Source organism: Procambarus clarkii, chromosome 7, assembly GCF_040958095.1.
Source record: "Procambarus clarkii isolate CNS0578487 chromosome 7, FALCON_Pclarkii_2.0, whole genome shotgun sequence".
NCBI classification, from domain to species: Eukaryota; Metazoa; Arthropoda; class Malacostraca; order Decapoda; family Cambaridae; genus Procambarus; species Procambarus clarkii.
The window spans coordinates 51,932,874-51,958,122 of record NC_091156.1 but is presented as its reverse complement, the minus strand read 5'-3'; the positions used below and the strand labels follow the sequence as shown (position 1 = coordinate 51,958,122).

The 25,249-nt window shown below is 44.0% G+C and overlaps 1 protein-coding gene across 1 annotated transcript; it reads right to left on the bottom strand.

Moving 5' to 3' along the window:
- Positions 1 to 19,890: 19,890 nt before the first annotated feature.
- LOC138358236 (sex determination and dosage compensation protein sdc-2-like) lies at positions 19,891 to 20,313 on the bottom strand. The gene has a single exon (XM_069315918.1). The coding sequence runs from the start codon at positions 20,311 to 20,313 to the stop codon at positions 19,891 to 19,893; it is 423 nt and encodes a 140-aa protein (XP_069172019.1).
- Positions 20,314 to 25,249: the final 4,936 nt, after the last annotated feature.

Here is a 25,249-nt window from a genome sequence, read left to right as displayed (position 1 = left end):
GATGTCTATGCCCTTGGTTGCTGCTATGCATTGCAAGTGTTGCAATTTAGTGCGCAGTCCTTGCGCATTCCATTGCAGGATCTTTAGACCTCTAGGTTCTTGGAATTTGCTGATAATTCCGTGGTATCCATGGAGTCTGATGAACACGCCATGGAAGTTGCAATTGGTATATAGGTTCTTAGTGGACCTGAAATTGACTCATCAATGTCGCTTTCCGACGAGCTGGACTCTATCTGTTTTTTATGGGGGTGTCTCCGGCCCTGCTGTCTTGACGGTGTGGATATTACATCTTCGAATTTTTTGAGCTTGTGCTCAATTGTATTCCGAGTCTCTGTGGTTTGCTTGATTCCATGTGAAGACAGCAGACTTTCGATCAACTCAGTGACCAAAGTTTTGAGCATTGGCCAGAGAGCGTCTAGTTCAGTGGGAGCACTATTTAATGTTGTGCAGGTTTGGGGCCTAGTAGCTTTTAGACCCTTCTCGGTGGTAACTTTGGCACTGGAATTGCTAATCCTATTGGCCCCAGTGTGCTTGCTGGATGAAATGGGAAGCCGACTGCTTTGAACATGATTCTTGTGTCCTCCATCTTTCTTTTTGTCCTGTACTGTCTTCTCACCCTTCACCATGGCCGATGGTGAAGGGCCGTGTGCCCCCTCTTCCTGAATGGGTAGACCCCACGCGGTTTTAGTGGGCATGGGAGCTGGTATTCGTTTTGGTGGGGGTTTCGGCTCCGCTGTAGGCGTGGTGGGGTTCGTTTGAAGCCTTTTGAGCCTTTCAGGGCATTTCAAGTTCCAGGCATGATGTGCCTTGGAACAATTTGGGCATTTTGCCTGAACAGGGTGGTTTGCCTTCAATTTATCAATACATGTTTTTGTGTCAAGGGGCTGGCTGCAGACTCCGCACCTCACTGGGCGTTGGCAGCCATCTTTGTGATGCCCAAATCTCTGACATCTAAAGCATCTTAGGGGTTCTGGGGTGTAAGGCCTGTGTTGGAACACGCCCCAGATTCCAAGGTCAAGTTTCTCCGGGATCCGTCCTCTTACTGTGAGAAGGACTTGTCGAGTTTCCTGTTTTGTGGTTCGTACTTGGCATCTCTCTGCTGACACCACATAGTTCAGCTATTCGAGATGGCCAAGGGCCATATGCAAGGGATAGTGGAGGACAATGATTTTACTTATTTTTTCCTCTGGTTTCAGTTCCTCACATTTTGCGTAATTTTTTAGAATCGTAGCGGCCGACTCATCTTTAGGCCTCAGAATGGAATGTATTCTCCTTTGAGATTAGGTTTTGCTCTGACCTGGAGCTGGGGGTACTCTTTTTCCAGGTCCACTACAGTAGCGTAGGAAGACTTACCTTCCGTGTGCTGCACTTTGAAGACTGGAAGCGTAGATCTAGTCTGAGGCGCTGGGAGAGCTGGAGAAGCTGGAGAGATTAATGGGCGATGGGTCGTCATGGAGTGGCTTGTCCTGTTAGCCTTATTCACGTGATGCCACTCGCCGTCACTTTCGGAACTAGTATCCATTATCGATGGTCTTTTCCTACACTGAGCAGCATTGCTGGATCGATTATAAGTCAATTGGAATTCCATGATGAAATTCAAATGATCACTTGTGGAGTGGTCTGGTGAGTGAAGGTGATGCTCTGTGCTACTGGAGGCAAAGTCAGCGTGCAGTTGGTTACTGGGTGAACTGTGCTATAATTCAAACGGCTTTTCATTTTATATACCTGCATTTGAGTGAGGTGATATGTTACAACAGTTTTGAATGAGGTGAAAACAAACTTTCAACCCAAGACAGAACACGAAACAATTGGTATAATATTGGGTAAGTTAAAGGGAAGAATGGAAGTAACTGCAAAGGGCTTATTGGCCTGTACTTCTTGATGCTTCTATATTGGTGCATAGTCTTGAAGTGGGTAGAATATAGTTGTGCATTAATTGGCTGTTGATTACTGGTGTTGACTTCTTGATGTGTAGTGCCTCGCAGATATAAATCCGCCTGCTATCGCTGCATCTATCGATGATTTCTGTGTTTTTTGTTAAGACTTCTCTGGTGATGGTCTGGTTGTGGGAAGAGATTATATGTTCCTTAATGGAGCCCTGTTGCTTATGCATCGTTAATCGCCTGGAAAGAGATGTTGTTGTCTTGCCTATATACTGAGTTCTTTGAGGCTTACAGTCCCCAAGTGGGCATTTGAAGGCATAGACGACATTGGTCTTTTTCAAAGCGTTCTGCTTTGTGTCTGGAGAGTTTCTCATGAGTAGGTTGGCAGTTTTCTTGGTTTTATTCTTTTTTTATTCAATCGTCAGTTGTATCTTCTGATTTTTGTCTGTAGGGATAACGTTTCTATTAACAATATCTTTCAGGACCCTTTCCTCCGTTTTATGAGCTGTGGAAAAGAAGTTCCTGTAAAATAGTCTAATAGGGGTACAGGTGTTGTGTTAGTTGTCTGTTGAGAAGTTGCATGATGTTTCACTTTCCTTCTTATGATGTCTTCAACGAAACCATTGGAGAAGCCGTTGCTGACTAGGACCTGCCTTACCCTGCAGAGTTCTTCATCGACTTGCTTCCATCCTGAGCTGTGGCTGAGGGCACGGTCGACATAAGCGTTAACAACACTCCTCTTGTACCTGTCTGGGCAGTCACTGTTGGCATTGAGGCACATTCCTATGTTTGTTGCCTCAATGCCAACAGTGACTGCCAAGATAATAATATATGTTTACAAGAAAGACTGCTATATATATAATATATATAATATATATAATATATATAATATATATATATATATATATATATATATATATATATATATATATATATATATATATATATATATATAATATATAATATAATATATATATATAATATATATAATATATATATTATATATATTATATATATATATATATATTGTTGAATATGACCAAAAGGGTAAGATTAATGATTGTAACAATAATCTTCACAATATTTCTTACGTTTTTCTTCACTGTCGAGGGTAATTGAAAACTTAACTCTCCAAAGTTCATTTTCTCCTTTTATTTATGGTCTGATGCCTAAAAGCGTTTCACAAGGACTTCTCACAGATTACAGCACGAAGATGTTGATCTTGAAGTAAAACATCCTTGTTTCCTCATGCAGAATCACTGGAAAAGCAGATTGCTTGTACTTTATATTCCCGAACACTGCACTGTTCATGGGGGGGGGGGGAGGGGGTACTAGATATTCTAACCTTTTAGTGACATTAGTACTGGCTTCCGCAAAGTCGCCAGACTGCTTGTCAGTACTTAAATTCTGTATTTCCTGCCGGAGGTACGATGCTCGGGTATTTCCATACCCAGGACCCCAAACCCTTCCCTACGGAACGAGTAGTGCACTTTCGTCTTTTCGAGGCCACAGGAGTTACCTTCATAGGTGCTATAACCCTAACTGGCACCAGGGATAAATTCCCTGTTAAGGCCTACATTTGCCTTTATACTTGTGCCACCATTTATCCAGGTTTTCCACAGGTTTTTCTGCACGCAGATCATGCCCTAATTTGATGATATCTATAAACGGGTCCAATCTGGTGGCTTATGAAACATGCCTGAGTGAGATCTGGGACCACCCAGTTGTTCGCACTACCCTGAATGAACGACAGTGCTACTGGAAATTTGTACCACCCAGAGCAACGTGGCATGGAGTGTTGAATGAGAGAATTGTTGGGACAGTGAAATGCTGTATAAGGAAAACCTTGCAATGCTAAAAAACTAGAACTCCACACCGTTGTCACGGAAATTGAATCCAGAGGCAATAACCGAGCGCTGACTTACCTTTCTGATGACATCTCACAACATGAGTCACTTAGTCCATCTCATTTGATGTATGGAGAACCTCTCAACCTTTTTGCGACCCTCACTGATGAGGACCCAAGAGATCCTTCTTACATTGGGGAGAGCGACTTTGTTCAGCGTCATAAAGATCTGTTGCGAATAATCAGTCGGTGGAATGAAGTTTGGGATCTGGAGTATTTACCTGCTCTGCATGATTATTACTATGGGGCTACCAACCCCTGTAACATAATGCAGTTACAACCTGTCGATGTTGTTCTGGTGGACAGCGAAAGCACATGCTCAGAGTGGCCTATAGACCGTATTGTCTCTGTTCACCCAGATAGCCAAGGACTCATGAAGACAGTAAAAGTGAAGTACAAAGCCAGCACTAGCCTCATGTCAGTAGAAAAGTTAGCACTATTGGAGTTGGCTGGAGAAGAAGTAATGAAGAGACCTACACAACTCTCAACTATAATAAGGGACATCCATCCTGTATGTAATGCCACACACAAGTGCACATTAAAATTAAAACAATTTTAATAATTCTGATGAAGAGTAATAGTGTTCAGCGAGTCCTAAATAGTGGAATCCTACATGTATTCTCCCTCCCAGAATTATGTGGTAATTTCCCCCCTCCTAGATTATTAAAATTTATTTAATTATTATTTAATTATATATAATCCAGGAAAATATATTTTCTGTTTCATAAAGTTATTAAAATAAATTTGAAGTTAAATTTCTCCTAAATAGGAGGATGTAATTAATTTATGTATATTCATTATGAAAGCATATGAACTGTGATGTCACCAAAATTATATGTAATAATTCGAATATGGGTCTATTTAAAATATTATTCATACAGTCTGAGAACTGATTGATGCTTATTTTCATTACATATATTTAACTTATAATATATAACAATAAATACAAAATCAATATCACTCCTTCCCTAAAAGTATAAATTATCTCTCAAACAAAACGAGTGAGGGAGGATTGAGAGAGCAGCCATATTATTTGCCAAGTCGAGTCACACGCTGTGTTTGTTCCCTGAGTTCTCGTAAAATCACGTGATATTTTAAAGTTATACTTCACAGCGACATCGTCAATTATCGGGAAGTATCTCGTTTCCTGTTCTAGCACAAAGATTAGAGTGGCCATTCATTTTCTTACAAGTGTAAAGGCACTGCGGGCTCACCATAGCCCGTGTTACTTGGAACATTTTGTTCCAGGTAGCGAATCTTTAACAACAACAACATTACAAGTGTAGTTCATGGTTAGAGGTATGACCGGCAGCCGACCACAATGGCTAAGACTTTTCCACAAATATATTGTGGTATTTAACTGAATTTATATGTCTGTAAATGTTGCATGCATTTTTTACAATGTAACATTCTGGCAGGCTGAGGTTGGAACTACATTTAAACAGTGAGTTAAGGGTTTCTAAACTTAGACATATTGCGGCATGGAAGTGACGCCACAAGCCACATAGTCTATGTGGAAGTAACCAGCCTGTGGGACTCATACGTGTTCAGACTGGAGCAACAGCCTCTGAGACAGATAAGCTGTTGCTCCATATAATTACTAAATCAATTCACTTATACAATTTAAATAACCTGAATTATTTACTTAGTTTAACTAACTGATTTAATTTAGTTTAGTTGAATTTAAATATAAAACACCCATAGTCTGTGTGGATCAATATGTGTGAAATTTAAAAAATTCAGTCCACTAAGATTTCACTAAGCCTTTATGAAATAAATATTTAATTAGTTTAATTTCACAATGTTGAATTAAATGAAGTTAATAAAATTAATAAAACTTCCCCACAGGAGTGTAATTTGGTGCTAGTTGGCAATTGATGTGTTGCTTTGTTTGCTTTATGTATAATGCCTCGCCGTTGTCCAGTCTGTTGGTGCTGACGATTATTTTGGTGTTGTTAGTGAGTATATCTCTGGTGATGGTCTGGTTATGTTTAGTGAGTATATCTCTGGTGATGGTCTGGTTATGTTTAGTGAGTATATGTTACGGCCCTCTCGGGACGCAACGGGGTTCTTACTCTGATGTTGTTAGAGGAAGTTGTATCCGACCCCAAGCCAGTAGCGGCTTTCAAGGGATGTGATCCGTGACACAAGTAACTTAAAGGGGAAGGGAAATAAAGGCAAGAACTTAATATAATATATTGACCACCACCAATAAATAATATATAAAAAGATTACACGGGGGGGGGGGTATTAACACTGTACACAAACGTCTTCTCCTGAAGACTCTGGATCTAAGCTCTCGGTGCCAAGTCCTCGGTGCTTTCGTGGCCTCACAACGAATCCTTTGACCAAGCTGAGCCTACCCTGGCCACAGGTCAGCCAAAACACAGGTCCACTGGGGGCACCGCCGTGGAGGCCGTCAACCACAAGTCCAGCAGGTCTGCTGGCAGGTTCCGGACCAGCAACACTGGTAAGGCCACTCCACGAGCGATATTAGGGTAACGCCCTAGTCAGGAGCCTCGTGTGATACCACAAATCACTCTCCTGTCCTCAATACCCCAGTGGATAATCGTCTCCAGCAGTCGGTCCCGGGTAATCCTTCTACTGCCACTCCACTGGCAGGGTAACACCACAGTGTTCTTCCGGGGGGCCGACTTCACAGCTGCTGCAGCAAAGCACAAGGTATGGAGACGGCTGCCTTGGGTAGACTGACTCAACTTCCATCACAGCAGTCCCAGGTCGACTCTGTAAGCAGACACGTCATCAATAACAGGGGCACTAAAACACCTCACTTACAGGCTCAGACACAAACGCCCGACATATCCACTCCATAGATGGCGCTGTTGTCTGAGCACCACCTCACCAGAGGTCAGCAGCGGCTGTGTTGAGCGCTGAACGGGACTGGAAACTGGCCCTCGTAGCCAGTACACGTCGTCCTCACCAGGTGTCGTCGTCCGTTTGGAGGGGGTTTCGGGAGCTGACCCACAGATGGCGTGGTCGTCACTACTCCGTGCTCGGACGCTGGATCCGGGTTCGTAACAGTATATCTCTCGTGATGGTCTGGTTATGTTTAGTGAGTATATCTCTGGTGATGGTCTGGTTATGTTTAGTGAGTATATCTCTGGTGATGGTCTGGTTATGTTTAGTGAGTATATGTTCTTCAATAGGTCCTTGCTGCTTGTACAGTGTTAGGCGTTTTAAAAGGGATGTTGTTGCTTTCCCAATATATTGAATTTGTTGGAGCTGACAGTCTCAAAGTGGTCATGTGAAGGCATAAAATATTATCCTCTTTCAAGGAGTTTTGTTTGGTATCAGGAGAGCTCCTCATGAACAAGTTGGCAGTCTCCTTGCTCTTATGATATATCTATTTAATTAGTTCAATCTTCTAATATTTGGGACTTGCCAAAATATTGAGCATTACACAGCTAACAGTCACAAATGGGCCTGGTAAAGAAATAGACGACATTGGTTTTTTTTGAACGACTCTTTCAAGTCGTTCCATTTGTGATAGGATTTTTTTTCATTAGAATAAATAATTTCTTTCCGTTTTAGATTCTATTTATATTTTTTCGAGCACTCACAAACAATTCAATTCCGCAATACCATAACAAGTATCGTTACTATGGTTATTATTATTACAATAATTGTTAAATTAATCATAGCACGTTAAAAAAAAAAACTGGTGAATAGCCTCAGTTAAATGCAAAATTTGTTTCCACTAACAGTTACTTTCATGCTATTGTTTCTCTCCCGGCAGGAAATACAGCTCTTCACGTGGCAGTGGAAGCTGGCAGCGTAGAGGCTGTGTACGGCCTGCTGAAGTTCTGCCCGGATCTCTCCCTCCGTAACTCCCAAAGTTTGTGCCAAACTACATTTTGTAGAGTATCTGTTATTGCACAGTTTTTTCATTGTATGTTTCCTATTAGGTTTTATATTTTATGCATCCGAAGAGATCCAACGATTTTTTGTTACCTTGTTGTGCCTGAACCAGCCTGAACCAGCCTGAACCTGCACACAGAAATAGCAGCACATGAGACCAGAAGGCATGGCAGGATGTGCAGAATACCCCCGTTGAAGTGCAGAGGTGCAACAGGTACTCTGAGAGAGAACTCTATCAACATCAGAGGCCCGAGACTGTTCAACACGCTTCTGCTACACATAAGGGGCATAACTGGCCGACCCCTCACAGTGTTCAAGAGAGAACTGGATAAGCACCTCCAAAGGATACCTGATCAACCAGGCTGTGACTCATACGTCAGGCTGCGAGCAGCCGCGTTTAACAGCCTGGTTGATCAGTCCAGCAACCAGGAGACCTGGTCGACGACCGGGCCGCAGGGACACTAAGCCCCGGAAGCACCTCAAGGTAACCAAGGAACATCTAGAAGTTTCGTAGAGTTACATGAGTGTCATACATAAGTGTGATAGGCCTAGCTTTATTTGTTAAGTAGAATATTTTTGAAAATTTCTTGGTTGCAACAACTGCAGGTCCTCATTAGTTTTAGCAGCATCAACTCCTCACTACACCTGAAATTTGTATATTTGATTTTTCATTGGAGGTATGAGGTATCTGGGGTGTGTCAGGGTTAGTGTTCTCTCAGCTAATGCTACTGACATACACATATAACCATACCTGATGGCATCAGCAGTGACGGGAGACATGTTGGTCAACATGTCCACTGAAGCAGAATACAACCCTATTTACAAGCCAGTATTTCCCTGTAATGTAGTGAAGGGCCAAGAAAAGAGATGATGGTGTACAGAAGGGGAATGATTTTCCTTGTATGTAAAGGGGCGGATATTTAATCAATATAATAAGAAAAAATTAAATAAATTACACAATGTAAGTCCATAACAAAATGATATTGCCCTGCACACAAAGTGGGAACTCAGCGGGGACATGACCCCCACTACACAGAATGTAACACAAAATGAGGTACCCTGGCAGACCTAGCACTCAGACCAGCCATACTGAATGCCAACAAATTATCTTGCTGGGACAGCCACATCGTACAGAAAGATGCAACAGTTTTGCTGGAGGCAACACTAACTCCCTGTGATCATGCTCACCTCACATCTGTGCAGGCTCCCCATGCAGGGGACGTTATTTTGGCAGTCCCTATGACTGTGAAGGGCACACGCTTTGATCCTCATCAACTCTGTATTGCAGACGCCCTCCACTTTTCTACCCCAAACCACATTGTATGTAGGTGTATTTGCAGTGAGGCAGATGCAGACGAATATGGATCACACAGCCTGCGCTGCAGAAAATAAGTGGGTTGGCACTTAAGACCCGACTTAGACAACGACATCACTAAAAGGAGCCTTACATCTTCCCAGTGTCCAGCAGAGAGCACAGTAACCTAATGAACTTTAAGTTTCCTGCTCTTTCTGGTCGACCTGATGGAATCACACTACATCTATGGAGAAATGACTGATGAATGGTGTGAGTACATTCATATCCACTTTGGGAGCCACGTAGTCCCCCTCTTTGTTGGTTAAGCAGGAGCTGCGGCAATACACAGTCACAAATCAATCAAGTACACAGAAATAGATCACCTTTACAATTTTGTTCTGAAAGGTTCTGAGACACGAGGTCCATAGGGAGAATGTGCAAGGTTTCTCAAGGATTTTGGTCCCAGGCTCGCCGAAACAACAAGTGACCTTAGAGTGGCGAGCTTTCTTCTCCGTCGCCTCAGTGTGGAACCTTCTGTAACTGACGCCTGCATTAACTGACTCGGCCACGGTAGAACAAAAGTTGACCAACCCAGAACTCTTCTAAGCTCTCTGAAAGGCTCTGGAGGCCCCAAACTGGGACCCATCCAAGGTTTTAGAGTTAACTCTACCACACTCGAGCCTTCAGTAATTGCGTTCTCACTCATACGCCTCAATAATGAACGGCATTACTGTAGGTGTTCAAAGGAAGCTTCTTTCATCATTCAGCAAGGTAACATGTATCTACAGATAGACGGAGTAGCAATGGACTCCCCTCTTATAGTGCTATTTGCAATATTTTACATTATAACAATCGAGGAAAGAGTCTTCAGTAATAGGCTAATGCCAAGTGAATACTGCCGTTATGTCGATGACATATTCGTAATAGTAAAAGACCTAGAAGAATTAATTGATATGAAAAGCAATCTAGAAAGAGGGGTCAGGATTACCATTCCACCCATGAAAATAGTGAAATTAACAGTCTGTCTTTCCTGGATATATTAATAATAAACATAGGAGCATTTCTGAGCACTGGTGTCTATACCAAGCATACAAACATACGATTATGTTAAACAGTAGGAGTGAGTGACCCAAAAGATTCAAAGCCAGTGTTTTCAACGCTTTTATCCGTCGAGCCCTTACTCACTGCTCTGAATGGAGTAACGTGAGTAAGAAGCTTGAAAGGATAACACAGGTGTTGGTGAACAATGGATATAGAAACCATAAGATAAACACTAATATATAAGAAGACACTTGAACAGGTGGTGTAATCATAAACAATGAACAGAAACCGCAACACCTCTAATAATATTAAATTACAAATCCACCACACAAAGTAAACATAAAGAAATAAGAAATAATCGACAAATGAGTAAAACTCCTAACCAAAACTTAGACACAATCATATACTATAAAACAAAGATGATCATTAACCCCATTACAAACTGCCCGAATCCGACTGAGAACCCTTTACAGAAGTCGAACGTGGTATATATGTACACCTGCCCCCACGAAGGATGAAGCCTTCAATTTAAGTACATAGGTATGCGTCGACCAAGCTGACAAGGCGTTTGACCCATTAACTTCAATCAGGTGCCCCTAAAAATCACATGAGACAAACCCATGACATCACACTAACAAGAGAAATACTGAATAAATATACTTACATATTACACTAAACCCTATATGTAAGATTATAAATTCTAGAAGCCATTCACATAAAACGTTGAACAACCCACCATAAATACTCAAATAATGGAACTATTCACTCAACCCACCATGAGAGTGAGAACAAGACCGGAACGTGAAGATGCCAACGTTGATGACAATGCCCAAAAGGCTTCTCCCACTACACCTAACTAGTCTTTGTATGTGCTTCTAACCTTTACTTCTTACTCCTCACCTAATTGTATGTATACGTTATTGACCTATGCTTCTTACCTTTTACACCTCACCAATATGTATGTACCTGACCTCCAATGGTATAAATCCAATACGCCAACCAAACAGTCCAGTCCACAGTTATAGCCCCGCTCCTGTGCCAGGTAAGTCCATTACGGGCTCACCATAGCCCTTGCTACTTGCAACTTTTGGTTCCAAGTGGCGAATCTTAAACAACAACAAACCGAACAGACATCAGACTCGCAATACAAGGACATGAAATTGAGTGAGTTACCTCTTTTCAATACCTAGGAGTCATAATAGACAACCAGTTGAAATTAACTCAAAAAATTTAATATCTTCGCTAACGTTGTAAAGCCAGAAACTCAGCTTTGCACTCCTTGACAAGTCTTAGAGAGGGTGCATCTCTACCAGTACTCAAAATGTACTACGTTAAAGCAGTTAAGTCACTCATTGACTATGCTGCTCCTGCTCTTGCATCCCTCAGTGATAACCAATGGGAGAAACTCAAAGTGTCTCAAAATAATGCTCTCAGAATAATGCTGGGAGCACCTATATGGACGCGTCGAGAGAATCTAAGAATGGAAACCAACTTATCAGCCTTAGAAAATAGAATCAAACAAAGAATAGCCACCATAACAGTAAGACTTGTTGGAACCATCGCCAGACTGTCAATCGAAGACAGCATACACAGATCGCTTTACAAAAACCTTCAGTATAGAACAAGTGCATAGACGGATAATCTAGTCAAGATTCTAGAGAAATTTGACTTGAAACGGACAATTAAAAACAATGGAGACATTGACCATATCAACACTTTCGGCAGACTACTGCTGGGGGAAGAATCGAGTTTAAAGATTATCATTGAAGGATTACCAGTTAAAAGATCAGCATGTGACACGCAGAGGCTCAAAGCTGTCATAGAACAACAAATGGAAACCATCTCGAGACCTACAACGACTCACATCTTCTCAGACGGATCAGTTGATCAAGAAAGAGGTTCTGCTGGGGCAGCAATTTACACTACCATCCATGAAGCTTACTGGAGCATGAATAGTGGGTGCTCAACATTGCAAACAGAATTATATGAATAAAGGAGGCCATAAACTATTTAATTGAGAATAATTTACATGATGTCATCATTCATACCGACTCTAAGCCTTCGCTCCAGGCATTGTTATCCAGCCAGCACAGAGATAATATACAACTTATCACAGAAAACCAACATCTTGGAAAAGAAGTACACAATCTAGGGCTGTCAGTTACCCTAAATTGGATACCAAGTTACATTGGCATAGATGGCAATGCAGAGGCAGAGTCACTAGCAAAAACACTCACTGCTCTACCTGTTATACAAGTTAAAATCCCTCCAAGTTTTTCACAGATTAAGGAGTAAATCAAGAAGTAAACACACTAGTGAACACTGTGCATCAATATACACCACCAAGATAATGTTATTAAAATAAGACTAAAACCAGTTCGCTAAAACAGAAGCTAAAAATAAAGGGGAAAAAGGAGAAATCCCCACCTTCATTTAAAACTTTTACTCAAATATCTCAGTAACAAGGTTATCGCGACTAACTGTACTCAATTATGGGCTCACTATAGCCCCGTGCTACATGAACATTTTATTCTGAGTAGCTAAATCTAAAACTACAACAACAACAACCAAACAGTCTGGCGAATATATTTTGAAGTCCAATGATAAGACAGCTGTAACAATTCTTAAGAATTACAGGAAATGCGACAAAATCAAGGCAGAGGACAAAAATAAGGAAAATCATTGTCCTCCACTGTCTCATGCACATGACCTTATCTCATTTCGAAAAGCTGAATTATGTGGTGTCAGCAGAAAGATGCCAGGAAAAATCCACAAAGCACGAAACCCCACAAGTCCTTCTCACAGTAAGAATATGGATTCTAAAAAAAAACGTGATCTTGGCATTTGAGGCGTGTTCCAACACAAGCCCTACACCACATTGCCCCTCAGATGCTTCAGACGTCAGAGATTTGGACATAACAGGGACGGCAGCCAGCGCCCAGTGAGGTGTGGAGTCTGCAGCCTGCCCCACGACACGAAAATATTCTTTGATAAACACAATTCTAACCAGCCCATTCAAGCTAAGTGTCCAAATTGCTCCAAAGCACACCACCCTTGGAACTTGAGATGCCCCCATAAGGCTAAATTAAAAGGATCCCGAAGAACCCTTATGCCTACAGCAGAGCAGCAGTCCCAACCCAAATATATACCAGTTCCCCTGCCCATAAAAACAGCGTAGAGCTTACCAAGACCAAACCAGATGGAGAGGGCATATGACCCTCCACCATGGCCGATGGTGGTCTCCATCCAGAACAAAGAGATGGCTGGGGGTCACAAACAGAAAATAGTTCAACGTAATCGCCCGCCCAATGCATCCAGTAAGCACACTGGGGGCAATGAAGATAAGAGTGTCCGAGTTTCGACTGATAAGGTCCAAAGAGTAAACAGGCTCCAGACCAGTACATCAATAAATAATATTCCTACTCAACTGGACACCCTATGGCCTATGCTTAAGGCCTTCGTCATAAGACTGGTCGAAAGTTTGCTGTCGACATACGGTTTCAAGCAAACCATAGAGACTCATAACACAATTTAGCTCAAGCTCAAGAAATTCGAAAAACAATATCCTCACCTTCATGAATGCAAGGCAGGAAACATACTCCTAAAAACAGGAGTGCAGTTCTTCTGAAAGAAGAACACACACTCCTAAAAAACAGGAGTCCATTTCTTCTCAAAGCAATTTTGATGAGTCAGTTTTAAGTACACCAAGATCCTCAACTCCAATTTCAATTTCCAAAGAGTTCACCTGACTCCATGGATGCCACGGTAATATCACCAAATTCCAACAGTCTAGAGGACTAAAGAGCCTGCAATGGAATGCGCAAGGGCTGTGCTCAAAATTGCAACACTCTCAATGCATAGCACCTCAGCTTCCACAAACCTACCAGAAGACTTCCCAGTCCGACCAAGCAGTGGCTCCTCCCAACAGGCCACCTGGCCTCCACACTGGCGACCCAAGGACCACCAGCACCCTTACAGTCGCTTGCATCACGTACAGGCATTAGCCCTGGTTTTATTCGACTAGCGGAGAGGTTTGCTGGGCCAGACAATCAACGAATCGTCAAAGAACTCAGCGTGCTGTACCTAGACAACGGCCTGGACCCTATCTTCGCCCCGAATGCAAGTCACACTGCCTCCACTACCACTCCGGTGACTGTCACCAGGACGACCACGAGGTCGGTCTCAACATAGACTCCAAAGCCACACAAGACCCGGGCGGCACAAACAGAGTATTTCCCTCTCCAGCTCCCAACACTCCTACCATCACCATCCCAGCAGACACACTAGCAGACGTGCTGTCTACAAATACTAACAGCATCACCAACGCTCCTGAAATAGATTCTACCACTAATCCTCGACACCTGAGCCAACCTGAGGCTGTGAGACCAAAGACAAAACCACCAACTATGGATGTTACAACTCCTCGGACGAGGAAATCTTACTAGGAGCTCTACCGCCAATGCACATATACTACACCTACTCGGTACAAGACTTCCTCATGGAGGCCACCTCACCAAACTCTAATGACAACATGGACATGTCAACTCGAATCAAGTCTTAGCCAAAGAAAAAAACGAAAGACCTAGAGGCCTACACTAACCCACCGGCTCCATTACTGGTACAGCCAGCCCTCTGAGGCCATGAACCACCATGAAGACCCCATCTATCCACAGATCTCTAATATTTGCTCTTGGTACTGGTAATGGCTCGAAAGAGTCTCCACATATGGGCTATTCATGCTTGTGACACCTTTAGTGTGGCTTAATCTTTATTTACAATCATCAATCGTGTTAGTAATATCAACAAATTCCAACAACCTGGGGGATTAAAAAACCTGCAATGGAAAGTGCAAGGGCTGCACACAAAATTGCAACATTTGCAATGCATAGCAGCAAACAAAGGCATACACATCCTGCTACTACAGGAGAGCTTGCTTCGAGGCGCATTAGAACCTAAAATCTCAGACTATCAAAGATTCTTCCTTCCATGGGTCAACGGGCAATCCAGGGGATGTGCCATCAGTGTGGCACATCCCCTGGATTCCCTGTGGAAAGTGACCTGATCTCCAAGCCTATAACCAGCCCACCCAACTGTGCGCCAGGGACAGAGGTGAAGGGAGTATCCATTGAGCTAAGACATTACAAACATGAGGTGTTTAATGTTTACAGGTCTCCACGTGCTGAAATGGATCTCTCAGTGTTATTTGGACACACGACAACCTTAAACACCATAGTTTGTGGTGATTTTAATACCCATCATCATTTGGCACTAGGCTCGAACACAACAGATGAGGCCGGCACTCATATAGCAAATCCACTAGACCAGCTACAAAAATTCAAAACCTAAACAAGAATGAACCCACCCACATCCAAGAAGGCAGATTAGACCTTATCTTCATTTCAGCCTTCCTCAGAGATGCAGCAACATGGTTCGGTGAGCCCAAACTCACAAGCGACTACTATGAGGTCTCTCCTGGACCAAAAACTGTCTCATAAACAGAGAAACAAGAGTGAAACTTCATGGCACAGTCTCTGAATACAAAAGACATGAAAATAGTACATCGCAAGGAGGTATTCTCAGCCCCCTTCTCCAACCATTTAATGGAAAGAGGGTGGTTGGGGATTTTTTTCCATACAGAGCTGGTTATTGCACTAGACTGTTACTTGCATACAGGCGAAAAGAGACCCCAATCACTCCTTGATAGAAAAACAGCTGACCTCGGCAACCACACTTCCCCTACTGTCGGTCGACCAGCAATGGACAATGGAGTGCTTGCAATTACTTGGGAGATCATCCTGTATGCTTCCTCATCCTGGAAAGGAGTTCAGCGTTACCTATATTTAGGGGTTCGGCTCCAAAACTAGCCTTGTTGTCTTGAGTTCACACCCTACTCAACCGACCATGACTACCTGCTCTCTCCCAGGAAATAATTTTAAGTTTCCAAAACGTTCCTGGAAAGTGTTAGAAAGGAGTGGAATCGTTTGTTTTCATGCATTAGATACGTTATTTTGTGTGGTTTTAAATAGGTTTCCAAAACTTATAACCAAAACCTACGTACCTATCCCTAATTTGAAACTTTGTGACACCTTTTATAAAGTGTTTAAAGTTAAAATATGAATTAAATAGGAAATGTAAAAATATAAAAATATATTTCTACATTTAGTAAAATAAAAGAGGATCATAATAATGGTCATAATAATCACTTTTATTAAATGTTCCTTTGTAGTAGCATAGTGTAGTTGCCTGATGTAGTAGCAGGAGTAGCAGCCTGGTGTAGTAATGGGTGTAGTGGCATGGTGTAGCAGCCTGGTGTAGTAGCATAGTGTAGTGGCGTGGTTCAGTAACGTGGTGTAGAAGCATGGTGTAGTGGCGTGGTGTAGTAGCATGGTGTAGTGGCGGGGTGGGAAGAGGAGGAGAACGAGGAGGAAGATGAAGGAGGAGGACGAGGAGGAAGGTGAAGGAGGAGGACGAGGAGGAAGGTGAAGGAGGAGGACGAGGAGGAAGAAGGAGGCAGGAGGGTGATGAGGAAGGGGAAGGAGAGCGAGGAGGAAGTAGGAGGAGGGAGATGATGAAGGACGAGGATGAGGAGGAAGGAGGAGGAGGGCGCGGAGGACGGAGGAGGGCTAGGAGGAAGGAGGAGGAGGAGGAGAGCAAGGAGGAGGAAAAGGACGAGGAGGAAGGAGGAGGAGGACAGGGAAGAGGAGGGGAGAAGAGAGGAAGGGGAAGAGAAGGGGGAAGAGGAGGGGTAAGAGAAGGGAGGAAAGAGGAAGGAAAGAGGAGGGGGAGAGGGGAGGGGTAAGGGAACAGGGAATGTGGAGGAAGGGTAAGAGAAGGGGGGATGAGGAGGAAGGGGAAGAAGGGAGTGGTAAGAGAAGGGGGTAAGGAAGGGGAGGTGTAAGAGAAGGGGGATTAGGAGGAGGGGGAAGAGGGAAGGGGTAAAAGATGGAAGGGGAAGAGGGGAGAGTAAGAGAAGGAAGGGGAAGAAGAGGGAGGAGAGCGGAGGGGAAAGAGAAGGGGATGAGGAGGAAGGGGGAAGAGGAGAACGGGAGAGGTTAGAGAAGGGGGATGAGGAGGAAGGGGAAGAGGAGGGGAAGGGGTAAGAGAAGGGGGATAGGGAGGGGGAGGGGTAAGAGAACGGGGGATGTGGAGGAAGGGGAAGAGGAGAGAGGGGTAAGAGAAGGAGGATGAAGAGGAAGAGGGGAGGGGTAAGATAAGTGGATAGGGTGTAAGGAGGGGAAGTGGTAAGAGAAGGGGGATGAGGAGGAGGGGGAAGAGAAAAGGTGTAAGAGAAGGAAGGGGAAGAGGGGAGTGATAAGAGAAGGAAGGGGAAGCGGGAAGGTGTAAGAGAAGGAAGGGGAAGCGGGAAGGTGTAAGAGAAGGAAGGGGAAGATGGGAGGTGTAAGAGAAGGAAGGGGAAGAGGGGAGGTGTAAGAGAAGGAAGGGGAAGCGGGAAGGTGTAAGAGAAGGAAGGGGAAGAGGGGAGGTGTAAGAGAAGGAAGGGGAAGCGGGAAGGTGTAAGAGAAGGAAGGGGAAGAGGGGAGGTGTAAGAGAAGGAAGGGGAAGCGGGAAGGTGTAAGAGAAGGAAGGGGAAGAGGGGAGGTGTAAGAGAAGGAAGGTGTAAGAGAAGGAAGGGGATGTGCAGAGGGAGGGGTGTCACTATGCACGGGTATAAACACAGGCCCACCACGGTGATGGTCAGCTGGGTACTGACCATTGCCTGGTGAGCGCCTCATGACTGTCTGAACCAACCATTGATCAATTTATAATATTAATTTAATTCAGAAGTAAAATCAGAGATAAAGTTATTTAAAACATTAATATCTGATTCTCTATTTTTCTTGCTGTATTTTATGAAGATGAACACACCATAGTCATCTACCAAGACATGTATGTATAATCCAGCGTCCTAACACGTCATGGCAACTCTGTAGACTTAATGTGTATAGGCACTAGCAGTCACACAGGTCCTGTTAAACTCCCTCCCCATCCCCACTTCCCACCCCTCTTCCATCCTCCCCTCTTTCCCCTCCTCCTCATTCCCCTTCTCTTACCCCTCCCCTTCTCTTCCCTGTCCTACTCATTCTCCGTCTCTTACCCCTCCCCCTCTCCTTTTTCCTTCCTCCTCATCCCCCTTCTCTTACCCCTCCCCTCTTCCCCCTCCTCTTTTCCTTCCTCCACATCCCCCTCTCTTTCCCCTCCCCCACCTCATGCCCCTTCTCTTACCCCTACCCCCTTCTCTTTCCCTTTCTCTTACCCCCTCCCTTCTTCACCATCCTCTTCCCCTTCTTCCTCATCCCCCTTCTCTTACACCTCCCCTCCTCTTCATCCCCCCTTCTCTTTCCCCTCCTCTTCTTCCTCTTCCCCTTCTCTTACCCCCTCTTTTCTCCCACCTCCTCATCCCCTTCTCTTACCCCTCCTCCGCATCGGCCCAACTGTGGTGCTCCCCATCCTTGGGCGAGTCTATACTGGTAACATGTCTTGACACGATGCTTGGACCTCTGCCCTGGTCACGACGCAGGGGGCCTCCGCCCCTCAGTTATCCACACTGCACTTCCTCGAGAGAAGGTGTATCACTCCTCCCTTCAGCATGTTCTCTTATCTACTTATTTTTAACAGCTCATTTTTACTCACTGTCTGCAAAAAAATATGACTCCTACTTGCATAAGCACTTGCCATGATCGCTGGGCACACGATCAAGCGCAGGCAACCACTATTTCAACGGATAAAGGAGCTTACCACAGAATCTGTAGCTTGGGGGGGGGGCTCCAAGACGGCGTCCTCTGAGACGTCCAACAAAATCTCCTTAAGACTGCCTCCCACTGTAAGCTCACACAGCTCTTCTACTTCTGACTTGGGCCCACACACTCGCCTGGCAAGTTCCACACAAAGTCACATACTTATCCTCCTCCACCTGAGGATACAACTGTTTAGAGTTCCACACAGACACGACCACCACTCGGCTTGAGGTCGTCTCAAAATCTTCATAAATACTGAGAGGTTACGTGTGTCACGCCCTTGGCAGCTTCCTCAACAGTTATGCACCGTTGCTGGCACTCAAACAAATCATCCAGGGCCGTATTCTTCAATATTCCCAGGATACAGGAACACACGTCTACCTTTGATGACTGTGGCAACTCAAATGGCGTTACTGTGACCGTTAACGTCACATAGCGTCCCAAACTGTCAACATCCTATTTTCAATACCATTGAAAAGATGCTTTTTCTCTGTCTGTATTATTAAATCACCCACTGACGTATATTGCATACATATCTTCCACTGACCTCTTAATTTCTGGTCCGGAAAGCAGAGTAACTCTCATCAGGTAGACTCGTTTCTCCAGGCAAACTGGGGTCATAACACTCCCCTTTCCTTATTTTTTAGAGTTATTCTCAGTGGCTAGGCTCGTGTCAAGGTGTCAGCCACCACTTTATCTCGCTCTTTTACATGTCTCATGATCAGGTTATACTCTTGAAGTAACAGGAACCACTACTTAACCTCTGATTTGCGTGCTTCATCTTACTCAGCAATTCCCGGGGATTATGATTTGTATACACAGTAACTGGGTATCCTTCTCCACTTACGTATTCATCAAAATGCTTGAGTGCCAGGACCAATGCCAATGTCTCCTTCTCTACCATACTGTATGATCTCTGATGCTTTGTAAAATTCATGGAGAAGAAAGACACGGGGCGATATATTTCGTCCTTTTGCTGCGTCAATACATCTCAGGCTCCTACATCACTGGCATTCACAAACAACGCAAACAGTGCTCCAAAATCCGTCGACACTAATACAGGCGCCTCGGTCAATAATCTGTTGGTTTTATCAAACGCCTCTTGAGCTACTCCATTCCATTCCAACGTCTTATTCTTGGACAACAAACTCATCATAGGAGTGGCCACTGGCCACTCCTTTGCACACTCCACAACACAGCACTGGCCAGTCGTAACTGAATCAATTGGGTCCACTCCTCCTGTGGCCACTGTTTGATGCTGATTACCTTCTCAAAGTGCTCAAAGAAGCTCTCGGAGTCCTCTGGCACAAACAGTTGAATGTCTTTTTCCCTAACTCTATTATCCAGTGGGTGTGACACATGTGAGGTGCTCTCTGGCAACCCACACTCAATACTATGCTCTGCCACAGCTCTATTTGTTTCTATCTCCATTCCTTTTGATTTCTCTTTTTCTTGCTCCACTTTGACTTTATCTTTTTCTACCTCTAGTTTAGTTTTCTCTTTTTCTTTCTCTACCTCAAGTTTACTTTTCTCTTTTTCTCCTTCATTTTTCATCTGCAGTTCTAGTCTCAACATCTCTAGTTGGAACTGCCTCCCTTTGTCCTCACTTTGCATCTGGAGTTGAAGCTGAATCCTTTCCAAGCTCCTTTTCTGGCTACTCCTGCTACTGAAGCCACGCCTACTACTCCTATTTGATTCTTGGGATCCTATTTCATCCTATCCATCATCATCCTTTTCATCTTCAGCTCCTTTCTGAGCTCACTACTCTACGCTTCACTCCTAGCTCTCAACTGTCTAAGGATCTGATACTTCATTCCTGCCACTGTAGATGACATCACTTTAATGCCATATTTCTCTACAACCTGCCTTAACTGCTCTTTAGTGCAACCTTCCAAATCTTCAGGATTGCCTGACTCTACAAATGTTTGCACCTGTGGGTTTTTTCCAAAAGAGAAAGAGATATTCTTTCTGTGGTCACATGGGCTGCAAAGGTGTATCAGTCTACTCTCCTGGATTCAAACTATGGGTGCGACAATTTGCTCCCAGACAGGCCCCCAATTCTGTCGATGGGGATGCTGGGAAATTCTACCATAAAGAGCTGGTTGTTGCACCAGACTGTTACTTGCATACAGGCGAACAGAGACCCCAATCCACTCCCTGATAGAAATAGAGCTGAACTCGGCAACTACACTTACGCTACTGTCATTCGACCAGCAATGGACACTGGAGTGCTTGCAATTACCTAGAAGTTCACTTTGTACACTCCTTGATCCTGGCAAGGGGTTCAGCATTAATTTTATTTTGGGGTTCGGCTACAAAACTGACCTCATTGTCTTGATTTCACACACCCTACCCTCTCTCCCTCTCTCTCGTTCTGGGAAACCTCTCCAGGACAAGAACAAAGACCAAATGTTAACAAACATTTAATACATAAAAACATACACAACAATCTATATAAATAAAAATGTAATTGTTCATTTGTTCAAAATCGCTAATCTCCGATAGTTCTTCACCGATTGCTTTGAAATTTACATACAACGTTCCGTTCGCATCCGAGCAGGTATTTTATATACATACTATATAGATGTCACGTCTGTGATGAGAAAAAACATGCTTTTCTAAAAACTATGTTTTTCATGTGAGGGAACTCTTCGAAACCTCTTTACCAATTGCTTTTAAATTTTGACACAACATTGCATTCGAATAGGCACGTATTTTCATATATCTACTATGTACATGCCACACCTGTGACAGGAAAAATCATGTATTTTTGAAAAACAGCGTCATGTGTTGGATGTAAGGGCAACACACGCTGTAATCTTCGAAAATTCTTCACTAATTGCTTTGAAATTTTGACACAACATTATATTTGAATAGACGCATCTTTTTATATACCTACTATATAGATGCCACCCCTGTGAAAGGTAAAAACATGCGTTTTTTGAAAAACAGCGCCATCTGTTGCTCATAAGACCAACACATGCTATTCTAAATATGTTACGTTTCCATTTCATTGTTTCTGATTTCATTGGTAAATTGAATTTTCATAAATTTCGATTTATTTTTATTTTAATTTCATTATTTTCTGTGACATTACCTTGGAATTGAGCATGAAAACTTGCCAATCAACTGTTGATATTATTATAAACAACTTCCTGGTGCTTCAGAACTCATAAACTGTTTAATAATTGTAAAGAAAGCTGCCAAAAATTGAGAAAAGATGTACAGGTTCGTAAGTGTTTGCGTAACTTCTTCGTGAATCTAGCCCCAGATGAATTGATGTTCCCAATTTTCTGATGGGAACATCAGATCATTTGATCATCAGACGAGGAAGTGGGGAATTGCAGGAAAGACTAGGGGACAGAAGTGAGAGATGGTGCAGAGGACGAGAGGACAAGGGAGGGGGTGACGGTGGGGGAGGACGAGAAGACAGTGGAGTTGGGGATGGTGGAGGATGAGTGGAATGGAAAATGATTGGGAGGACAAGGTGTTACGGACCCGAGTCCAGCGTTCGAGCACGGAGCAGTGACAACCACGCCATCTGTGGGTCAGCTCCCGAAACCTCCTCCAAATGGACGATGCCATCTAGTGAAGACGAGATATACCGGCCACAGGGGCTGGTTTCCCGTCCTAATCAGCTCGTGACACAGCCGCTGCTGACCTCTGGTGAGGTGACGCTTAGACAGCAACGCCATCTATGGAGTGGATAGGTGGGCGTTTGTGTCTAAGCCTGTAAGTGAGGTGCCCTAGGGTGTCCCTAGTACTGATGACGTTTCTGATTACAGAGTCGACCTGGGACTGCTGGATTGGACGATGGGCAGTCTACCCATGGCAGCCAAAATCTCTCCACGTGTTTGCTGCAGAAGCTGTGAGTTGCTCCAGGACGAACACTGCTGAGTGTTTTAGCCTGCCTGTGACGTGGCAGAGTTGAGGAATCGTCGTACCTGGGGGTTGACTGGTGAAAGAGACTAGCCACTGTGGTGAGGAGAGTGATCTGTGGAATCACACGAGGCTCCTGCCTAGGGCTCGCAACCCTAGTATCGGTCGTGGAGTGGCCTATGCAGAAGATCTGGTTGGAACCTGCCAGCTACAGGCTGGATTTGTGGTTAACGGCCTCCACGATGGTGCACCCAGTGGGACTGTGATTTGGCTGGCCTGTGGCCAGGGTAGACTCGCCTAGAGAATCGAAGGATTCATCGTGAGGCCACGAGAAGAGAACCAGGGCTACACATCTTGAGCACCGTGAAACATCCTGAGTCTTCGGAGGAAGACAAGTTATTGTACATAAGTGTAGTTATATTAACCGCGTGTGATCGTTTATATATTTATTTATGGTGGTGGATAATATATATATTTAAATTAGTGCATTTTTATCCCTTCCCCTTTAATTTACTTCCGTTACGGAACACACCCTTTGAAAGCCACTACTAACTTGGGGCCGGATACCCAAACTCTAATAACATCGGAGAACAACCCCAGTTGCGACCCAGTAGGGCCATAACACAAGGAGATAGGGGAGTGGAGAATGAGAAGACAGGGGAGGGGAGAATGATAGGGAATACGAGGAGTGGGAGGGGGGGAATAGGAGATTCTGAGAAGGACGAAGGGATGGTGGAGTGGGGAATGGTTAGGAGGACGAGAGGATGCTGGAGTGGAGGATGAAGGGGAGGAAAAAGGGACAAGGGAGTGAGGAATGGTTGGGAGGATGAAGGGACGGGGAAGGGTTAAATGGTGGGAAGAACTGTGAGACAGGGAAAGGTTCCTGTGACTCAGCAATGCACACATGATATACATATATATATATATATATATATATATATATATATATATATATATATATATATATATATATATATATATATATATATATATATATATATATATATATATATATATATATATATATATATATATTATGCGAACAAGCCTGAATGGTCCCCAGGACAATATGCAACTGAAAACTCACACCCCAGAAGTGACTCGAACCCATACTCCCAGAAGTATGTACAACTGGTATGTACAAGACGCCTTAATCCACTTGACCATCACGACCAGACAAACTGAGGTGATAGCTGAAGCTATTTGAACCACCCCACCGCCAGCACTCGGATGGTAATCTTGGGCATAGCATTTTACCAAATCACCTCATACTTTGGGGCAACACGTGAGGAACACAAATGCGAACAAGCCTGAATGGTCCCCAGGACAATATGCAACTGAAAACTCAACTCATAAAATGCTATGCCCAAGATTACCATCCGAGTGCCGGCGGTGGGGTGGTTCAAATAGCTTCGGCTATCACCTCATTTTGTCCGGTCGTGATGGTCAAGTGGATTAAGGCGTCTTGTACATACCAGTTGCGTTGCTCCTGGGAGTATGGGTTCGAGTCACTTCTGGGGTGTGAGTTTTCAGTTGCATATTGTCCTGGGGACCATTTCACAGTTTCGATCAGTTTGTTGACCTTTGCTTTTAATTCGGCTGTAGTGTCCTTCGTTACCCTTTGGAACTAGCCGAATTAAAAGCAAAGGTCAACAAACTGATCGAAACTGTGAACGCCAAGAAATCCGGACTCCACCTGCCAAAGATCATTGGGGAATGTAAACCTGGATATGCGTATGGAAATGTCAAGACACACAAGCCTGGAAACCCACTTCGGCCAATCATTAGCCAGATACCCACACCCACGTACAGACTGGCGAAGCGACTCAACGGCCTGCTGACTCCTTTTGTTCCTTGCGCCTTCAGCCTGAAGTCTCCAAAGGAATTTGTTGACTTACTGCGGGGCACACGGGCCACAGGGATAAGAGCCTCGTTGGACGTAGAATCGCTGTTTACCAACGTACCTGTGGACGAGACAATCGGGATGATAGCCGACAGAGTGTATCGTGATCCAGCCTGTACTCCTCTTGACATACCAGAAAATATTCTGAGGAAACTACTTCAAGCTTGTACTAAAGAGGCACCTTTCTTGAGCCCGGATGGGCACATGTATAAGCAAGTAGATGGGGTCGCCATGGGTTCTCCCCTAGGTGTCCTGTTTGCAAACTTCTACATGGGTACCATCGAGCAAAAAGTCTTAGTCGACATGAACTTTAAACCGGCCATATACTGCAGGTATGTTGACGACATTTTTACACAGGTACCTGATGTCAGACATCTGCAGGAGCTGAAGGAGGCATTTGAGCAGAGTTCCGTGTTGCGTTTCACTTACGAGATGGAAAAGGATGGGAAGCTGCCCTTTCTAGATGTAACAGTAATGGAAAAGAGCGGATTTTTCCACACTGCAGTCTACACTAAGGAAACGAACATAGGAATGTGCCTAAATGCCAACAGCGACTGCCCAGACAGGTACAAGAGGAGTGTTGTTAACGCATATGTCTACCATGCTCTCAGCCACAGCTCAGAATGGAAGCAAGTCGACGAAGAACTCTGTAGGGTAAGGCAGGTCCTAGTCAACAACGGCTTCTCCAATGGTTTCGTCGAAGACATCATAAGAAGGAAAGTGAAACGC

What these genes read in the sequence shown, in the direction of transcription:
- LOC138358236 (XM_069315918.1), bottom strand. Translation starts at nt 20,313, where the DNA reads ATGTTGAGACTAGAACTGCAGATGAAAAATGAAGGAGAAAAAGAGAAA.